The following is an 18,142-nucleotide window of genomic DNA, read 5'->3' as shown; positions in this document are numbered from 1 at the left end:
AGCTGTCAGATACTCCATCACAAACATAACGAATATCCCCTCCACCTTATGCCAAGTCCATTAGGATATAATGCACTTGCAAAAGGAAGGATGGAAAATCCACCACTTGTGTGATGGCATTCTGTCCACCTATATCTATATATGGCCCCTATCTAATAGTAGACCATGTGGTTAAAAGAGTTAAGCTATCCTAGATATCATTTGTTTCACAGTTTTTCTTGTGGCTTGCCTGATGCATCAGCATTGGCTGCTAAAGCCCTTTGGAGTTTAAAGGTATTCCTCCATGGGACTCCCTTTCCCAGCCTCCCACATATTTAGACTGCTAATTCTTCAGTAAAGCAAGACTGGCTGGTTGCATGAAGCACCATCAGCAAAATACTTTCACTTTTCAACAAGCTGCAGTAAATATCTGAATGGAACGTGAAGATACAGATTCTTTGCTTTGTGCTTGTGTCTCTAACAATATCACTATACCTAATGGATGTCAAATGTCCAACATTCTCATCTATTAGAAGTCAATTGCTACTTGTCCTCGCCCTTCACTAAAATTATTATTATTTGTTAGTCTGTGATTGGGCGGCCTACAATAAAACCATTGCTAGTTTGTGACCTTGATTAGTGAATTGAACTCACAAATGACAAAATTGGCTATCAAAGACTCTCAAATGTTCAGTGCTTACCCCAAACACCAAATATTGCGACAGCCAGGACCGCGATTATATGAAGCCCTCCGCTGATCCACAGTGTGCGTCTGTGCCAACTGGGGCAGTGGGAATCACCTGGGAATTAAACGTTTGACAAAATAAGAATACATTGTTCATTAATGAATACGAATAGAATAATCCGCGTAGGCTCATACTTTAGTCAAACATACAACTAAGGGCCTAATTTAGATTTAAGTGGCCCGGTTACGCCGTCATAACAGCGACGGATATTTCATCCCCCAAAGTATAAATCCCATGTGAAATAATGGGATTGGTATTTCTGCAGACAGGATGCCTGTCACCGTTGTGATGGGGTAACCCGTCTGCCAAAATCTAAATCAGGTCCTAAGTGTCCTCATTCCAAAAATTGAAGATGATATAGGACGAGCCTCTAAAATCCTATGCAATCTACTACTAAGATGCCAGCACAATAAAGTTCATGTGGACTTTTGAGCCCTCCTCGAGACAAGGACAAGTGAGGACCACGAACCAAAGAGCAGAGCTTCATTGCAGAATATTTCATTATCCACCACTGGACATCCATCAAAACACACCATAAAGGGGGAATGAGAGCAATGCAGAAAATGTACTTCTTGGCAGCTGGCAGTGCCCTACACATGATGAGAGCTACTTTCATGAAATACCAACTAGCTTTATCACTGGGGAATCCTTCGGAGGAGTAGTGAATTGCTCCTCTTCACTACGTCATAGGCCACTCTGCATGGGAGTGGGATGGGTACGCCCAGACGTGGGAACAGTGCACACTGTTTTACTGGAACCAAGCTGTACCCGGCTGATGAACCTAAAACTAGGATGAAACCGGTCCTGGGTTGCCTGTGCTCCATTCAAGGAGGACCTGACTTGGCAGTTCAGTCTGGACTGTTCCGATTGGATCAGGGCCAACACTGATTTGCATAGTTGGGTCCAAATGGAGGTAGCTTGGTGTGCAAACTAACGATGGATTGGGATGCGGCTCGAGTGATTACCAGTGACTGAGATTAATTCAAGCATTTCATCCATCACTGTTATGTAAACTAAGTGTGTCATCTGAGAGCATTGGGAATGGACCAGCTAAGCTTTTAGGGATGTTATTGACTTTCTAATCATCTGACACTGAAGCAGTCCCTGGCAGAATCCATTTCCAATGTGACAGCCTGAGGTTGAGGCATGCAGTAGTGAAAGAGCCACCTATACGTTGGACTGTAACTTACATCACTTTTGCTGCAGCCAATTTCAGTTTATAAATATTCTGAAGAACCTCTATTTTATCACAGTTTCCTGGAGTAGAATTGCAAAGTGACACATGGTTTGTGCCAAACAAATAGATGCATTGAAAGCCATGCATTGTCTATAAATGAAATCCTAAATATTACCTGAAAGTGAGGAGAACCTCGCAAATACAATTCAAAACATGCAGAAAAACAAGACAAAAGACACTGCCTCTATTCCGATAGAGCAAACGCTTCAAACGTGTCTGCAAGAATCAGTGTGAGATCGGAGGAATCAGTTGTGTACTGTTAAAGGCAAACAGGAAGGAGTCAACAATCTCCACCCCTCATGAAGCCACATCTCATGAACATATTGTACCTTAATTTGTATTTGTATTCATATCTTTAAAGCACACATAACCATAAGGCATCAAAGCGCTAAGATAACACATCAGCACATCAGGAAAGCCACAAAAGGCAACACTCCCTAAGGATCCCCACCCCAGATAAGGAGACTTAAAGAGCCAAGTTTTCACCAGTCTACGAAACAGTAGCTATGAACCAACAAGCCTGATAGGTGCGGAAGGTTATTCCACAGCCTTGCAGCTGCCACCGAAAAAGCACATTCCCCCCATCTAGTCTTACGAAACCTAGGTACAAGCACTTTTGTTTACCTAGGAGATCTTAGTGACCTACCAGGGACATAACAGCTAAATGCTGATCTCAGGTGGTCTGAGCCCCTCTGGTGGAGAGCTTTATGCACTAAGCATACTGATTGAAAAATAACACCCTTTCTCACATGGAGCCAATGTAAAGGTCTCAGGCCTTCTCTAACCGAGCAGACTCAAAACTACTGTAATGAAGGGTATGAATTTAAACTCAGATTTAGATGAAATATGCAATCTCCTGATACCCTGTGACATGCTCCTCTACTGCGCATCAAAATGTAAAGACCTGTTTGCACTCTTTAAATACAATTGCTACCTTACATCATTTTAGAAGTAAATTGGAGGTTTCTTTTGGTGCTAGGTGATCTGATTTAGAGAACCATGTCACGCTGGTGGGTAATTTCCACCAAAATAACTTCAATGATGTAGCAGGAGCACTTTCCGAGGACACAAGCGGAAATGTAATTCTTAATCAGAAAAAAACAAAAGGGGGTGGTTGTTTTTGACAAACAAAACTTAAATGTCCTTGATGTGTTTTCTCGCAGTGTGTGTTTGACATTATCTGTTTTTTTGTGCTTCCATCAGGAAAAATCTGCTTCAGGTTGCCCATCCCGAAACAGGGCAGGACTTTGCACTCTATTGAACCAGTGGAGATTGGCCAGCTGAAGCTCTGGCATTGGAAACTAAAGCGGTTCTTCCACCCGAAGATAAGGAAATTGAATCATGAGCAGCAGATGAGGCATTTGTTAATTTTTAGCAGATGCCCTATTACCACTCTGTTCTAAATGAGGTCCATGGCCAACAGGAAAATGGTTAGGTTGTCTTTATTTCTTTATTTATTAAGTTTTATGTAGTACTAACATTACCCAAAGGTGTTGGGGAGCTTCTCAATAGAACTAAAAAATAACATAAACATCACAAACAGATAACGTATACTTAACATATCATACAGTATTGAGGTAGATAGGTGATCCATAAGGCAGGGATGGATGGAATGTCAGTTCCAAGAGTGTTCTATTGAGATGAGCAATTAACAAAAATTGATTTCAAGTATGACATGTTCAGTTCAGATTTCAAGGCTCTCTTTGATGTAGTGGTGCATAAGCCCAAGGTAAGAAATTCCGGAAGTGATTGTTCCATAAATCTTACTTTTAAGAAGGGCATTCCCCAAAGCAGACACATTGGAAAGCACACATTTTTGACCATGTTGATGACTTGTGAGATTAGATTGAGTCTTTTGTCAACAATGACTCTTGCAGAATTTGACAATGTTGATGATGGAAGTTTCACAGTTGAAGATGTTCACACGTCACTAGAAGATGCGAATTGGAGGCAGAAATGAGGAGGAATTATTTTTTGGATGAAGGAAACGGGGTGCACTATATGGTGTGTTTGTATGGCCTCACCTTGTAATACCCTTACCAAATGCTTTAGGGCCAATAGGTTCATTTGTCGGACCTACAGCTCCTCCCTGAGTAGCTGCGACTCTGAGCAGCAAGGCTTACACAAAGTAGCCAGTGTTAAGCATTTAAAAAGCACCTAAACATTGGAAGAAGAAGTAACTGAGACACTCAAGACCTCCGACACCAATTTATAAAAAATACACTGTATGTGTATGTATATATAGACACCACAACAAAAAAGACCCACCTGAGGGTTCCAGAGATATAGAATGTACAATGTATAGTAAATCAAAGCATTGCCCTCAACTGTGAACAAGCCTTGGCAAATTCAACTAACTTCAAATTTAGAAGCTTTTCCACCAAAATGTTAGTTGTAATGTAGTCACTTAGAGTAACCTTAGGTGACCAACTTCAGTAGGGAACTAGACAGGGGGGAGCAGCAACGTCCTCCAAAACAGTTACCTCAGCAGATGAAGCAGTCTTCAGTCAGTTCCAGGCAATTTTATCCAGTGTGGGCATGTCCTATTCAAGGGATTAAGGATGCTGAAGGTGCTCAAGGATGCTGTGAATGCAATGCGGGCGATGGGGGTCTTTCTGCAACTGTTCCTCAGTCCACAAAGGGGGGGTTAGTGGTACTGGTCACAGGGTTGACACCTCTCAAAGTCCTCTCTGTGCTGCCAGTAGTCCCGTCGACACCGGGCTACCAGTCGCCAGGTATTGAGGTGACTGGCTAATCCTTCCTGGGTTGATAACTCATCTTCTGGATGTCCCAGCTGCACCCTGATGACACTCCTTGGTGCAGAAAATCAAGGTTCAACTTTATGCACTGGGTTTCGATGCTGCAGGTGGTGTTTGGCAGTGTGCTTTTGTGCTATGTTTGAACAGGCTTCTCAGCTTGTATGGCCCAGTGCTTTGAACAGGAGGTCAGCTAACTGACCCTTGGAGTCTTTCAGCTGGGCTATGGATACAACTTCTCCTTGGGCAGGACACAGCAGGCACAGTCCCTCTTCTGTGTTAACCACCAGGCTCAGCAGATGCAGTCCTTGCTGGTGCAGCCTCCCTTTGCCTGTTCCACAGTGCAGTAGGGCAGTCCTTCTTCAGCCCTTCTCCCAGTCCAATCAAGATCTTAGTTTCGGGGGCCAGGGGTACCCTACTTATGGTCAGAAAATGCCTTCAGGACAGGATACGGTTGATAGCCAGTGGACTTCCAGGTACTCTTCCACTTGATGACTACTTCCTGCAAACTGTGGCATCTAGGCATCCCAGGTTGCCCCATTCTGTCCACATTGAACATGGAAGGTCCGCTCTCTTGGCCTGTGGAGCTCCTAAACCGAACCCAGAGGTGTGTCTGCCAACGGGGCTACATGCCCCTGGAAAATAGGTTTGACTACTGGCTTCCCCTCTCTGTCTCTTGTGCCAGCCTGTTTGCCTAAAGAGTGAAGCAGCCTGTCTCCCAAGTGTTACCCATTTGCCCTTCTAAGGCATCTTATCTTTGAAAGTTTGCCTTTTAGGCCAACACCGTGGGTCTTCCTGCAGGAGGGAGTTAACAACTCCTCCCAGAGCACGCCCATACTGTATCCTTTCTTGGGAAATGTTAGCACATCTCCTCAGGAAGGCAGAAAGCTGTCTCTGCGAGAGGACCTCAAATGCAACAGTAATGGCACAGAGGACTAAAGGCAACAAAGTAGCAATTGCCTTAAAGATGTAGACTGCAACTAGTTACATTCATTTCAACTTGAGAATCAAGTTGGGCTTAATGTAACACAGTGTCTGATACCTTAGATGATCCACTTTGGTCACACCATTCCAGAGTTAGCACAGCTGAGGGGTCAGCGTTTAACTCTGTCCTGACTAAATGGGAAACCAGTCTTTCTATAGTAAAACCAACAGTTTTGCGTTTTTACTATCAGGCCATGTAAAATACATGTTCTGCCCAAAGAATATGTTGCACCCTGCCTTAGGACTTGATATTCCTGCCATTGGGGTGGATTACACATATGCCAGGTAAGTCTGGCTTCACCAATACTTTAAATGGCAAAGTCAAACTAACAATTTAAACTGCTCTTTCAGTCTGCATTGGCAGAATGGGGGTCTCGTTTTACTTGTGTCACACCCAGGGTGGCACAACCAGTGCTTCAATCCCTAGAGTGACCCTCTGACTTACATGCCTTGAGTACCCATGGTAACATTTACTAGGGACTTACAGCCAAGTTAGCTTAGCCAATTGGGTAGGAGCCAATTCGAAATAAGGGTTAAAAGGTAAAGACACAAGCACTGAGGTCTGGATTGCAGGCCTCAGTGCACTCTCAGAGTTAAAACACCACCAGCAGCATCCAAAAAGAGGGGGCTGACCATACAGTTGTAAATTATAAGCATTCATCCTGTCTTGAACAATGTTAAGAGTAATGGCAAGGTGGATAATGTAATTTGGAGGAGATCTGGGTATCATCCATGTAACAAGGTGGTAGTACTATGTGGTATGACTAGGGAGACTTCCCATGTAATACTAGCACATTACCCAGTAGTGGACTATAGGTTCACACTAGTAAACCTTAGCTCAGTCCTGGTAGTCTGGGAAAGAGCAGTCAGGCTACTTAGAGGAACATATGTAAAGCATTTAACAATACAACATGGACTATATGTAAATAACACAACTTGAAAGAAATACAACATCACTTTAGGAAAATGAAGCAGATATTTATATAAAATTACACACCAAAAAAAAAGCATTTTAAGAAATACACACCTGGAGTTATGAATTTTAGAAGCTTTGGAAAATAGGGTATTTTCACTGTTTAAATGGCTCCCTTTAAAGTCAATGGAGAAAATCAAAGTGTGTACTCTGGCACTTTTAGGGTGAGCTCCGGGGAACCCACCTTGATTTAATGTTCTGTGGGGCCCTAGACCAAGAGTAAAGTCAGTTTTTTATTACCTTGCCCAGGGAGTCCAGGTGCAGATGTGGTTCGGCTGTCTTTGGTGCTGACAGGTCTGCAGCTGCTGGTGCGTTTGCACGACTTGGCAAACAGGTACTTGGGGGTGGACATATGCTCTAACCTTTGGATGTAGAGATATTTGGGGGGCCAGGAGTCAACAGCTGGATCTTTGCCACCACGTCCAGTGCTCCGGGTGCAGTGGGGCCTCTAGCTGTCAATCACAGGAGATGGTTGTGCCAAAGATGCTTGGCTGCTCATCTCGAGGTCACACACTTCAGGATGCAGAACCACAGGAGAGGGGTCATTGCCAACATCGGTCTCTATGCTGTGGGTCTGCTCTAGAGTAGGTGATGTTTGAGGGGCCTTCGGTTTCCAGATTAGTGGCAAATTAGCCACAGTAGCTGCAAGGTGATCCATTGGTGCTTTGTTGGCTGGAGGTCGTCCGGCGGTTGAAACTTGGCAGAGACTTCACTCTCACTCTTTGGATGCTGGACACCAAATTCGTTTAGTCTCATTCACACAGAGCCTGTCAGGTCACAGTTCTTCGACTTTAGCACAGCATTACTCCTGCAAGTTGCGGGGGACTGGTACCACTAGTCATGGGAGTCTTTCTTGACTTCTTGGTGTCTACTGGGGTTCTGCCTGTTGGGACCAATTAGCTTTCATCTCGGGCACATGTTGCCCACTCAGTTCCAGTGGTGATCTCCGTAGGTCACTTCCACTGTGGCTGGAGTCCAGGTCCTGTTGTCTATGACAACGACTTTTTTGTGTCTCTTCTTTTTTGCAAGTAAGAACTAAGGCTGAGGTGCCAGGTTTAGGGGGCATTAATGGGGAGGGGGACAGTGGCCACTGGGCTTCTGGTCCCCGCAGCTGCCACGTCCCTGTAGTGACCACTTTCTGTGGGAGGGGGGTCCCTTTTCTACCCAGAATCCACTAAACCTAAGGGTTGCCAAGATGACAGCACCCTTTCATGGCTGTACCGACACCCTAACCCACCCTAAATGTGTGGCTAACCTTTTGAGGGTGTACACCTCCTGCATAGCTAATTTTCTAACCTGTCAAGCTGGACAGAGCAGGAAGGGCTTTTTCCTCCATTGGCGACAAGCAATTACACTTCAAGTGCGGGTGAAGCCTTTGAGGCTCACTGCCTTGATTACTTTTTCATACTAGCCAGCCTGAGAGGAAGGAGGTATGAACTTCTGCCTGCCCAGGCCCTTTGTCTCTGTCTTGTGGAAGTGCTAGCACAACTAGCAGGAGGGCAGGCTCATGTTTGTGGTGGTAGAGGCTCAAAAGAGCCCGCCAAAACAGCAGAGAGCTTGTTAACTTGGTGGGCACCCTCTAAGGGTGCCACCTGGGCACATGCTAGTTAATCCCTAGCATGGGCATCATGCTGAGGGTTAAAAATCAAGATGTTTAATACCTAATACAGGGGGAATCTGCTGGGCAATCTCAGAGCTGGACATCTGGGAACTGCCCAGATGCCAGTCCATGTTATCCTATGGACCACTGGTTACTCTTGGTAGCAGTGCCTTTTAAATGCTGTCACGGGTCATATGTGCTCATGCATATATGTCCTCTTTTATAGTACAGTGCACCCTTCCTTCTGGGCTATAGGAGGCCTGTTTAAGGGTGACAGACCTGTACAAGGGTGACAGACCTGTACTATAGGATGTACAGGGACTCTGCCTGCACCTGTTGTGGGCAGAGTCGCACTTGAGCAGCAAGCTGCTCGTGCAGACTGACATTGCAGCTCTGCAGACTCAAATTTATTTGGGTAACACAGGGTGGCACAATCTCTGCTATGGCCCTGGTGACCATTTTACCACCCTTGCACTGGTACCAATTACTAGGGACCTACAGAAGGGGTAAGGTCCTTGCCAATTGGCTTATGCAATTCGACATATAGTTTAAGGGAAAGAACATAAGTACTGAGGTCTGGTTAGCAGGCCTCAATACACTAACAGGTTAAAAACAACAGCATCACGCAGAAAAAATGGGGGCAAAAAATGAGGGGCATCTGCAAAGAAGACCACTTTGTTAAAATCCACATATTGATGTTAGAGGATACCAGAGATCTTTCATGTGGTCCGAAATGTGTGTTGGTACATGTGAAGCTAGGTCACTGAGCAGATCTAAGAGACAGTCAAAATAGAGGGAGGTTCAGTGGTTGAAGTTGTTGTTTGGACTGATCAAAGGGAGTAACTTCTGTGCACTTGTGCCAGTCTCCAAATGTCATTATTTTTAGTATCATAAAATTAGGATATCTCTTTTTTTGTTGGCTTCAGATAACAACAGTCTGTCAGGAACAAAGGGGCAGCATAGTGGTCTGACCAGCCCACAGTTATGAGTCCATCTACTGAAAGGATGTCTCTCTTAGAATTCATTAAGGTTAGTGTGGGCAGGTCAGAGACTGATGAATAAGCACCATGCTGGGAAAGAACACAGAGGAGAATCACTGCAGTATCATCACTGTTGCCTCAGTGGAGAATCCAAGGTAAATAACCTCAGCACACTGAAATGACTGGTTTGTTGTGAACTCCATGCATTCCTTAAGATGCATTCATCACGAGGGTACTAGATGGCAATCAGTCTAAAAGGGGATTTATGCTATGGATGTATTTAAAGGGTCAGGCATTGAAAAGATGAAAACAAGCTACAGAGTAAATTTTTGTAAATAACTACAATACCGCCACAATCCTTCTTTAATGGTTGTATTTAGTGATGCAGTAATTTGAAAGGATAAGTTCACTGAACCATGATTCTGTAAGACCAATACATCTTGATTGTATTGGCAATCTTAGTTTGTGCTTCACAGAGCTTGGGTTGCGCCATGAATCATTTAAGTTGTGTAACTTCAGGTCAATGACCAAAGATGATAACAGATACTTAAGCAGGTGTATAGCCCTTGCCTCCTAGGATTTACCTATGTCTGGTTCTTTGATGCGGAAAAGCCCTTTTGGATCCTGCTACTGTGAAATTTTGCACTTGTATAGCGCACTACTCACCCGTTAGGGTCTCAAGGTGCTGTACACATACCACTGAGGAACCCCTCCTGGCTTTTCCCTGTGAGCCGCCCACTCATGGACAGCCCCAGGGTGAAGCCAAGCATCCAAGCGCTGTGAGGTATGTTGTGGAGATTAAGCAAGCTATTGCCCAGAGTTCCACCCATTAATTAGATTAGGCACCGAGGCGAGAATTATCTGGTCCAAGGGAATTGAGCCCAAACCCACCGAGGGGGGAATTGAACCCTGGTCCTGGACCAGAACTCTGCATCAGGGTCTGCTGCTCTAACCATTGTGCCACACTTGGCTTAAGTTAAGTTAAGTTAAGTGGATTAGAGTGGAGAGATGCAGGGTAGAGTGGAGTTGAATAAAGTGGCATAGAGTGTGATGGCATAGAGTAAAGTGGTGTAGGCTGCTGTGGCATAGAGTGCAGAGGTGCAGAGTAGATTAGAGTGCCGTACAGTATATTGATGTAGAGTGCAGGGGCTTAGAGTTGAGTGTTACATAGTAAAGTCCCCTAGCATAGAGTGTATTAGCTTAGAGTGCAGTGGCGTACAGTGCAGTGTTGCAGAGTGGCATAGAGTGGAGTTGTGTGGACTATATTGGTGTTGCCTAGACTGGAGTGGTATAGCGTGCAGAGGCGCAGAGCGCAGTGGTGTAGAGAGGCGGAAAGTGCATTGGCCTATATTAGAGTGGTATAGAGTAGAGTAGAGAGGCACAGTGTGAAGTAGCATAGAGTGCAGTAGCATAGTGTAGAGTGGTTCAGAATGGAGAAGAGTTCAGTGCAGTGGCATGGAGTGGTGTAAAATGGAGTGATACAGAGTAGGGTGCAGTGGTGTGTAGTGGTGCAGAGCAGAGTGGAGTGGAGTATGCATGGTGTAGTAACACACTGTCATTACAGACAACACCTTTTTAATTGAAATGACCATTACATTTGCACAGACATACAGTTTTTTAAATCAAACTATACTGTGCACAGACAATGATGTGTGGAAATTGCTTCACCTAATGGAATGATTTGTTTTAATCATACAAAGGTATTTGTTTACAGTTAAGAATTGACAAAAATGTGCTTCATTTGTACTCCTAATTCTGATATATTCTGAAGTTTGTTTAAATGTTGTCATGAGATAAAAAAAACTCTTTCCTAACCCCAGTATCCAGCAAGATTGTTGCATAAATTCTCTCACTTTGAAGTCAGAGAAAGAAAAGTAAACACTAAGTTCCCATCGAAGACAGAGTCTGACATTTGACTTTGTTCTTTAAATGCACAACAAATGTGATGACATAAGAACAAGACTTACAGGCCTGTTTACAGAAAGGGGGCACTCGGAAGGATACTGTAAATAAGATGTGAGCAAGGGAAGGGACAAACTCAAGCTGCATGGCCTAAAACAAATAAAGCCAGCAAATTTAAAGCAATAAAATGTGAGTACAACCACAAGGCCAATGGCAAGCAATGGGCGAAATGCATTCCCAAGGAAGCACTATAACTTACTTAAAGTGACAGGTGTGGGATACTTTGTGGGGAAAGTCCAGTATTTTAGTCCAGTCCATATCTTACAGAGGTTTGGCCACATCAATCACCCAGGTAGTATGAAGAGAAGAACTGGAGTGGTTTCCATGTTGCAGGAAAGGTCTGTACACCCATTCTATCAGTTTGCCACCAGTTCCTATGGTGTAGAGCTTCTGGCACACTTCTTGTAGGGTTAGTGCTAGGTGGCAGACATGACATAGGGGATTTAATGATTATTAAAGGTGGTTGTAAGTAACGAGTTGACCGGGGTGGAGATGGTAGTCTGCCACAAGGGTTTGGAAATGTAAGCACTGATTTATACTTTTTTTGCGCCACATTACCGTCATTTATTGAAGCAAAAAGCGGTGCAAACTTACTAAATACAATTGTATTTTGTAAGTTTGCACCGCTTTTGTGTCAGAAAATGACAGTAATGCGGCGCAAAAAAAGTATAAATCAGGGCCTTAATAGCTCGCTGTCCAGAAACAAATCCCCCAATTTTAATGCACCTACAGCATGCCACTGATGAAGTTGCTCTGAGCACAGCTGTCCTGTGCGAGTGGGAAAGCTTAGCAAAGGTAGTGCAGGCGCACAGGGTTTCTTCATGTCAGTGAGTTTAGAGGTTCTAGCAAGGCAAGAGAAAGCTGTGCATGATAACCCTAGATGGCGATCCGTAGAATGGTCAGTACGAAACAATGAGCAGTGCAGTAAGCACTCCTTAAAAGTCTTTACTGATAAATCCCATCTCACGCAGGGAGGTGGGCAGAAAGCCAGCAAGACACCCATTGGACCTGCGCAGCTGAATAATAGCATTCTAAGTCCAGAAGACCTAATCCACCCGCAGTCACAGTTAGCTTTAGAGTGGAAAGAGCTACCCAACGGTGCCACAGCGACCAAATCAGATGTGTGGCATGTCTGAAGAAGGAATGAAAGACGTGCAGGGGAAGTTTTGCTAAATAATACTATCATTGGGGTAGCACACCATCTTCACCAGTGCCATGTGGCCCATAACAGAATGCAGAAGAGAAGAACAAAAAGCCATCTGGGTTTGGAGGGACCGTGACGCTCTGCCGAGATTTCCATACTGCAAATCAGTGAGAGAATTGTAGGTATTAATCACTAGGTATCAAAAGGTAACTGGTTCCCAGTTCAATCTGAGATCTAATTGTATGTAAAGGGGAAACAGTGCCATATGTTAAAGAAACACCAATTACATTTTAAAAAATGTATACATTTTGTTTGTGCAATTTACATCCCAAATATTTTAAAGATTCTATGTGTACTTGACCCTTAAGGATCACCCAGATCACTAGTTTGGCTTTTGCTCAATTTCAAAACCATTTAAAGACATGGACAAAGCTGGCAATTGCCTTGCACAACCTTGCAAGGGGTCTGGCCCCTGTTCACCCTTCACAAGCACGAACAGCGGACCATTGCACCAGAAGAGTTTGCCAAGGTGGATGGGTGTTGCTTGTTCACCCACTTGACAGTGCCTCTTCTGCTTCTCTCCTGTGTGCAGACAACTCCCCATGTACCCAATACCTTCCGATAGTCTCGGTATACCCATCTTGTCTGATTTTAGGAATTGTCCATTATCCAGTTCTTAGCAACAACACCTTTTGAATCACTTGCCATGAATCTCTCATTTGATCTTGATTTCACCCTCCTCTTTTATTATCTTTGATTGGTAGTCTGGGCTCGCATTTCTGAGATAAATGTAGAGTCCCCGACATGCACTCTAGTGCTGTGAGACTACAGGCAAGTTGCGGGTACCTCACACCTTGACATTAGGTGTGAGACTGTTGCCACAGCATCTGCCCTGCCTCGTTAAAAAAAAAATTCGTTTGAAAGTCCCAGGGCGGTTGGGGTAAGCCAGATGTTTTTGTTCCTTTTTTTTAAACTAGCATAAGGGTAAGTACCTTAATGTTTCCCAAACTGTTTGCCAGGGGTTTTAAAATGTCCAGAAACATAATCAAAATATTGTTGTTACTTTCCCTTCAAGAAAGATTGGATAGATTTGGGGAGTGCTGAAGGGCATTAATTTACTACTGAACAAGGACGTAATGTGACACCTGAATGTGGCACACCAGGAGGCAATCACAAAAAGACCACAGTGAATAAATAGTGCTATGTTAAAAAAAGAGTAAATAAATGTACTGACAGCACAGTGAGGCATGGCCACTCTTGGGTGTGTCTGGAAAACTGACGTTTGTTCTTGAATTTTTGTCCTGAATTTTGACCCTTTGTCTTGAATTAATTTTTGTCCTGAATTTTGACCCTTTTGTCCTGATTGTTTTTACAGTCCTGTCCAGGATTTGCCTCAATGCCAGGTGATCTCCCTATTGGGGAAGGAGAACCATGAACCTACGTTTGGGCACTTTGTTCAAGCGGTTTCCCTATGTTCATTATTGCAAGGGATGTGCTGCTTAGAGATGCTCATTACATTCCAGGGGCGCGTGCCCCCCCCACCGTTGAAATATCAGTGCTAGCGAGACGTCACTAGATCAGCTGCCCCACTCCAGCACCATGGCAATTTAAGGCTGCACATACAACTACTTAATGTAGTATACATAGCAGATATTTCAACATCTGTCCACTTTTATAACTCTCCCAAATATATTCAATATGTAAGAGAAATCATCTAATTCAGGCGGATCCAGTGCTATACAGAACGCTGCGTACTTGATTTACAAGGTAAACCATGAATAGCTCCCAGAAACGGCTTTGCAGCGCCGAGCAGCGCCTAAACATCTTAACAATAGACAATTACTTACAGCGCCCAGCCGCTGCTCTCCGCTCCTCGGTGCGCGAGGCGCCCCCAGGAGTCCTGATATCGGCATACACAACTCCCCCCGCCATGTCAAGGGCTGGTGGCCGAGCTGTGTGGCAGGGGCCTGCGACGCATCCACTCTCAGCTCCTTCTGGGGCCACAGAAACACGCAGAGGAAGTGGGCCGAGCCACGCGCCAGGGGGCGAATGTCACCCCTTAAGTAGATTCCTCAAAAACGATTCCACTTCCTCAATGAACCCTCTCACTTCTGGGGCAGCGACTGCAGTGATGGATTTGAGGGCTGCGGGGAGTGAATCAGAAATACGAGCGTAAATATTCAATTCTTAATATATGTTAAAATGTTTAAGTCGTGCAAGCCTACGCAGAATCCGAGCCCTGTGTGCGTCAAAAGACACCGCCCACCAATCGCAGGCAGTACAGAAGCGCTTCTGAAAGTTCACACCAAAGGTGTGTTGATGTAGAACAAACCATCCCGTACATATTTGTTGTGGTGAGACATTTGTAGGGTAACAAAACTTTCGAGACATTTAATCTCCGTTGTAATAAATAATACGCCCAGAACCTAAACTTCTTGGCCCCCCTGGTTTCCCATTTCTTTCTGATTGTACTAGAAAACATTAATATTCACCGCCAATCAGACGCTTTACGAGTCAGATCCTTCGTAAAACATTTTGTTTACAGTTTGTGATGGCGCCGGTGTGGCATGGCTGGTGGACACTTCACCTTCTGATGTGATTGATCTACAGATCACAAAATAAAAGCCGACCTGCGGAGGTCCACGCCCTCCGTGTGAGCTAGAACGATGTTTTTCGGGACAGAACTCTATATGGAGCTGCATTAAAATAAGTTTGACATGATGACACTCTAAGAGTTTCCATGGATATATTCCCTGATGCAATGAACAGTTCTCATTAGCTGCAAGTGATCCTTTGGTATCAATTTAATGTGCTTTTTCGAAAGCACAATTGTTTTTAGCAGTGTCCAGCTGAACGCTGGACAGTGAGGGGGTTGTTTGAACCTGTCCCTCAGGGTCCCCTGTTACTCACTCGTCGCTGTAAACGCATGCTGTGTTCGAATGCGGAAATATTTTGTATTTTCAGAGTACAACACAGTGGGTCACACATAATACACTATAATTTCCCTTTCCCTAGTTTGAATGACGATCCAAGTCTGGCGTATGGTTACTTTCTTTTCTAACTATATCTTTATTACTAGGATGCGCAAAGACACTTTCAGTCCCAAGCATTGCAATTGTGTCATGGGTCCGTACCAGTACACACCTGTACATTCTCCAACTGTATATCAGTGCTGGTGTTATACATTTCAACCTTTGTACAATCTTTTATCATTTATGTTTTTAAATTATTGAGCTTCAATTTTTCAATTCACAATCATAAATTGTTCAACACAATTCGTTATAACATTTAACGCGTTTTAAACTGTGCAACAAAGGGTGTGGGACTACCCAACTTATCCAGGGGGAGAGTAGGTGGGCGGGAGGGCGCGTGCGATCCCTGAGGGTCTTGCTGGCTGTGTACAGCGTCTGTTTAAAGAAGAGAGTTGGGGGTGGGGTTTGGGGGAGGCGTGGTACTGCCCATCCGCAGAGTCTTGCGCAACCCTGCATCTGATTGGGTGGGGGGCGGGTGTTGTACTGCCCATATGCAGAGTCCCGCGCAACCCTGCATCTGATTGGGTGGGGGGGCGGGTGTTGTACTGCCCATACGCAGAGTCTCGCGCAACCCTGCATCTGATTGGGTGGGGGGGCGGGTGTTGTACTGCCCATATGCAGAGTCCCGCGCAACCCTGCATCTGATTGGGTGGGGGGGGCGGGTGTTGTACTGCCCATCCGCAGAGTCTCGCGCAACCCTGCATCTGATTGGGTGGGGGGGCGGATGTTGTACTGCCCATCCGCAGAGTCTCGTGCATCCTTGCCTCTGAGTAGGTGGGTGGCGGGCGTGGTACTGCCCATCCACAGAGTCTCGCGCAACCTTGCATCTGAGTAAGTGTTCAGGGTCAGGGTGAGGTGTTATCAGACTTAGCACCCACCACCGACAACTATCGCTGCCAGTTTGAGGGGTCAGATGGGGTCGGATGCCCTGTCCCTGCATTACGCAATGCTTCTTGTTCAACCGTTATGCCTTGTTCCATAGCCTGTGCAAAAATTATTGGGGACAGTTTTGATGAGTGAAATTGCAACTCTGGCAAAATGGGTCATACTGGGAACCTTCCAATTTGGGCAGATGGCCACCACAAATTCTAAAAATCCCACTCCTTCCACAAAAGAAAAAGGGAGGCAGTCCAGCACTAACATTTTAGGCAGCTTCTCTTTGTACAAGTGTGACATTGAGTGCTTGCATTCATAGAGCCCCTTCTGCTTAGCCATGCCCTTATTAGTAGCCTGATTTGTTTTCTTTTCTGGTGATCCTAACAAAGATGACCTCTGAGAACTAGGAGGTGGTAGACTCATTGTGCATCATGGAGTAGTTACTGTATGGTGTGGTGTCTCCATCTGACTCTTGTGTCATTTGCAGGTTGCTTAGGTGGGTGATAATGGCACACAGCTGGGGGTAGGGCTGCTTTGTGTAAAGCTGTCACCCTCTTCATGCTCCTTGCCTTCACCTCCCACTGCGATTGGAGCTGATTCTCCTATCTTATCACCACCGCCACCTGCAGCAATTATTTTGAGGTGCTCCTCTCACCAGATTGCTTTGTGCTTTTTCATATGGGTAATTTGGCCACAGTGTGAACCAAGCTTACCTCAACAAACACTTGTGTGGCTCATGGAGCATATTGCAATGTTATCCTCCTGCTTCTAATCGTAAAGACGTCCCAAACTTGAGGGGAGAACGTTTTTAGTGGACCTCTGGTGCCACTGCCCGCAGAACTGGAGGTAGGTGGGTGTGTGGACCACTGAATCTCTGCAGTGTGTACTTCAAGAGAAGTAAAGGATGCAGGTCTCAGCGGGGGCCTTACAAATATGGAGGCCGGTGGTGGTGATACCAGTGCAACATTCCTCAGAGTGGGTTGAATAGGAGGGGTAATATTGGTGTCCTTTGAGCTAGCTTCCATGACAATGACTGGCTCGTCCTCCAAAGAAATGAAACAATGAAAGGCCGTGGACAGCATGGGGTTGGGTTGACCACAGGGCGTGACCATTTGCCAGGCTCTGTGGCCAACCACCGCAGCGCATGGCCGAAGTCCATGCACGGAGGTGGTGGGATTAACGTATAGTAATGAAAATAGCTATACATGAAAAAAAAAACAGAAAAATTCACTCAAAACAACAAAAAGTTACAAGGATGTTATTGTTAGGAAACAGATTTAAAAAAAAAACATATAATCCAAGTTAAAAAACAAAGATTACATGGATGTTATAGTTAGGCCAAAAGTTTAAACGTACAAAACTGTAGCAATTCACCTGTTAGAGTTATCTCAAGTAACTCTAACTCATGTCCTAAGGTAACTATAACTTGCACACTTGCCATGCACTGCTAATTACCCCATAAATTATGGCACTCATGACACCTTTGATAACATCTTTAATAATATCCATGTAATATTTGCAGTAAATTATTTGACGAAAAAACTGCATGGCAGGTGTGTGATTTATAGTTACGAGTTATGATTACTTGAGATAACTCTAACAGGTGAATTTCTATGGTTTTGTATGTTTAAAATGTTAGCCTAACTATAACATCCCTGTAACCTATATGTATATACATAAAAAACAAAGGCTAGGGAAAAGTTAAAGTTAGGAAAACTTTATTTATTCTTTCTATACAAACCAAACTTAAACTACACAAGCATTATAAATTCTATAGCTACAGTTGTAACTTTAATTTATCCTTTACGCACCATCTTCAAATTAGTATAAGTTGTGCACCTATGTACACAGTGTTGTCACCTCACTTGCCACA

The 18,142-nt window shown here is 44.5% G+C and overlaps 1 protein-coding gene across 2 annotated transcripts in view; it reads right to left on the bottom strand.

Moving 5' to 3' along the window:
- The window catches only part of LOC138303629 (killer cell lectin-like receptor subfamily B member 1B allele A), a 187,408-nt gene extending 173,026 nt beyond the window's left edge, over positions 1 to 14,382 (bottom strand). For both annotated transcript variants that reach the window (XM_069242926.1, XM_069242927.1), the window contains exons 1-2: positions 14,209 to 14,382; positions 681 to 779 (exon numbers count right to left, since the gene is read on the bottom strand). In XM_069242926.1, the coding sequence (XP_069099027.1) occupies positions 681 to 779; positions 14,209 to 14,293 (184 nt within the window). In that variant the 5' untranslated portion in view covers positions 14,294 to 14,382. The remainder of the gene's footprint in view (positions 1 to 680; positions 780 to 14,208) is intronic.
- Positions 14,383 to 18,142: the final 3,760 nt, after the last annotated feature.

This window comes from Pleurodeles waltl, chromosome 7 (genome assembly GCF_031143425.1).
Source record: "Pleurodeles waltl isolate 20211129_DDA chromosome 7, aPleWal1.hap1.20221129, whole genome shotgun sequence".
Lineage (NCBI taxonomy): Eukaryota > Metazoa > Chordata > Amphibia > Caudata > Salamandridae > Pleurodeles > Pleurodeles waltl.
This window is presented reverse-complemented; position numbering and strand designations above follow the sequence as displayed.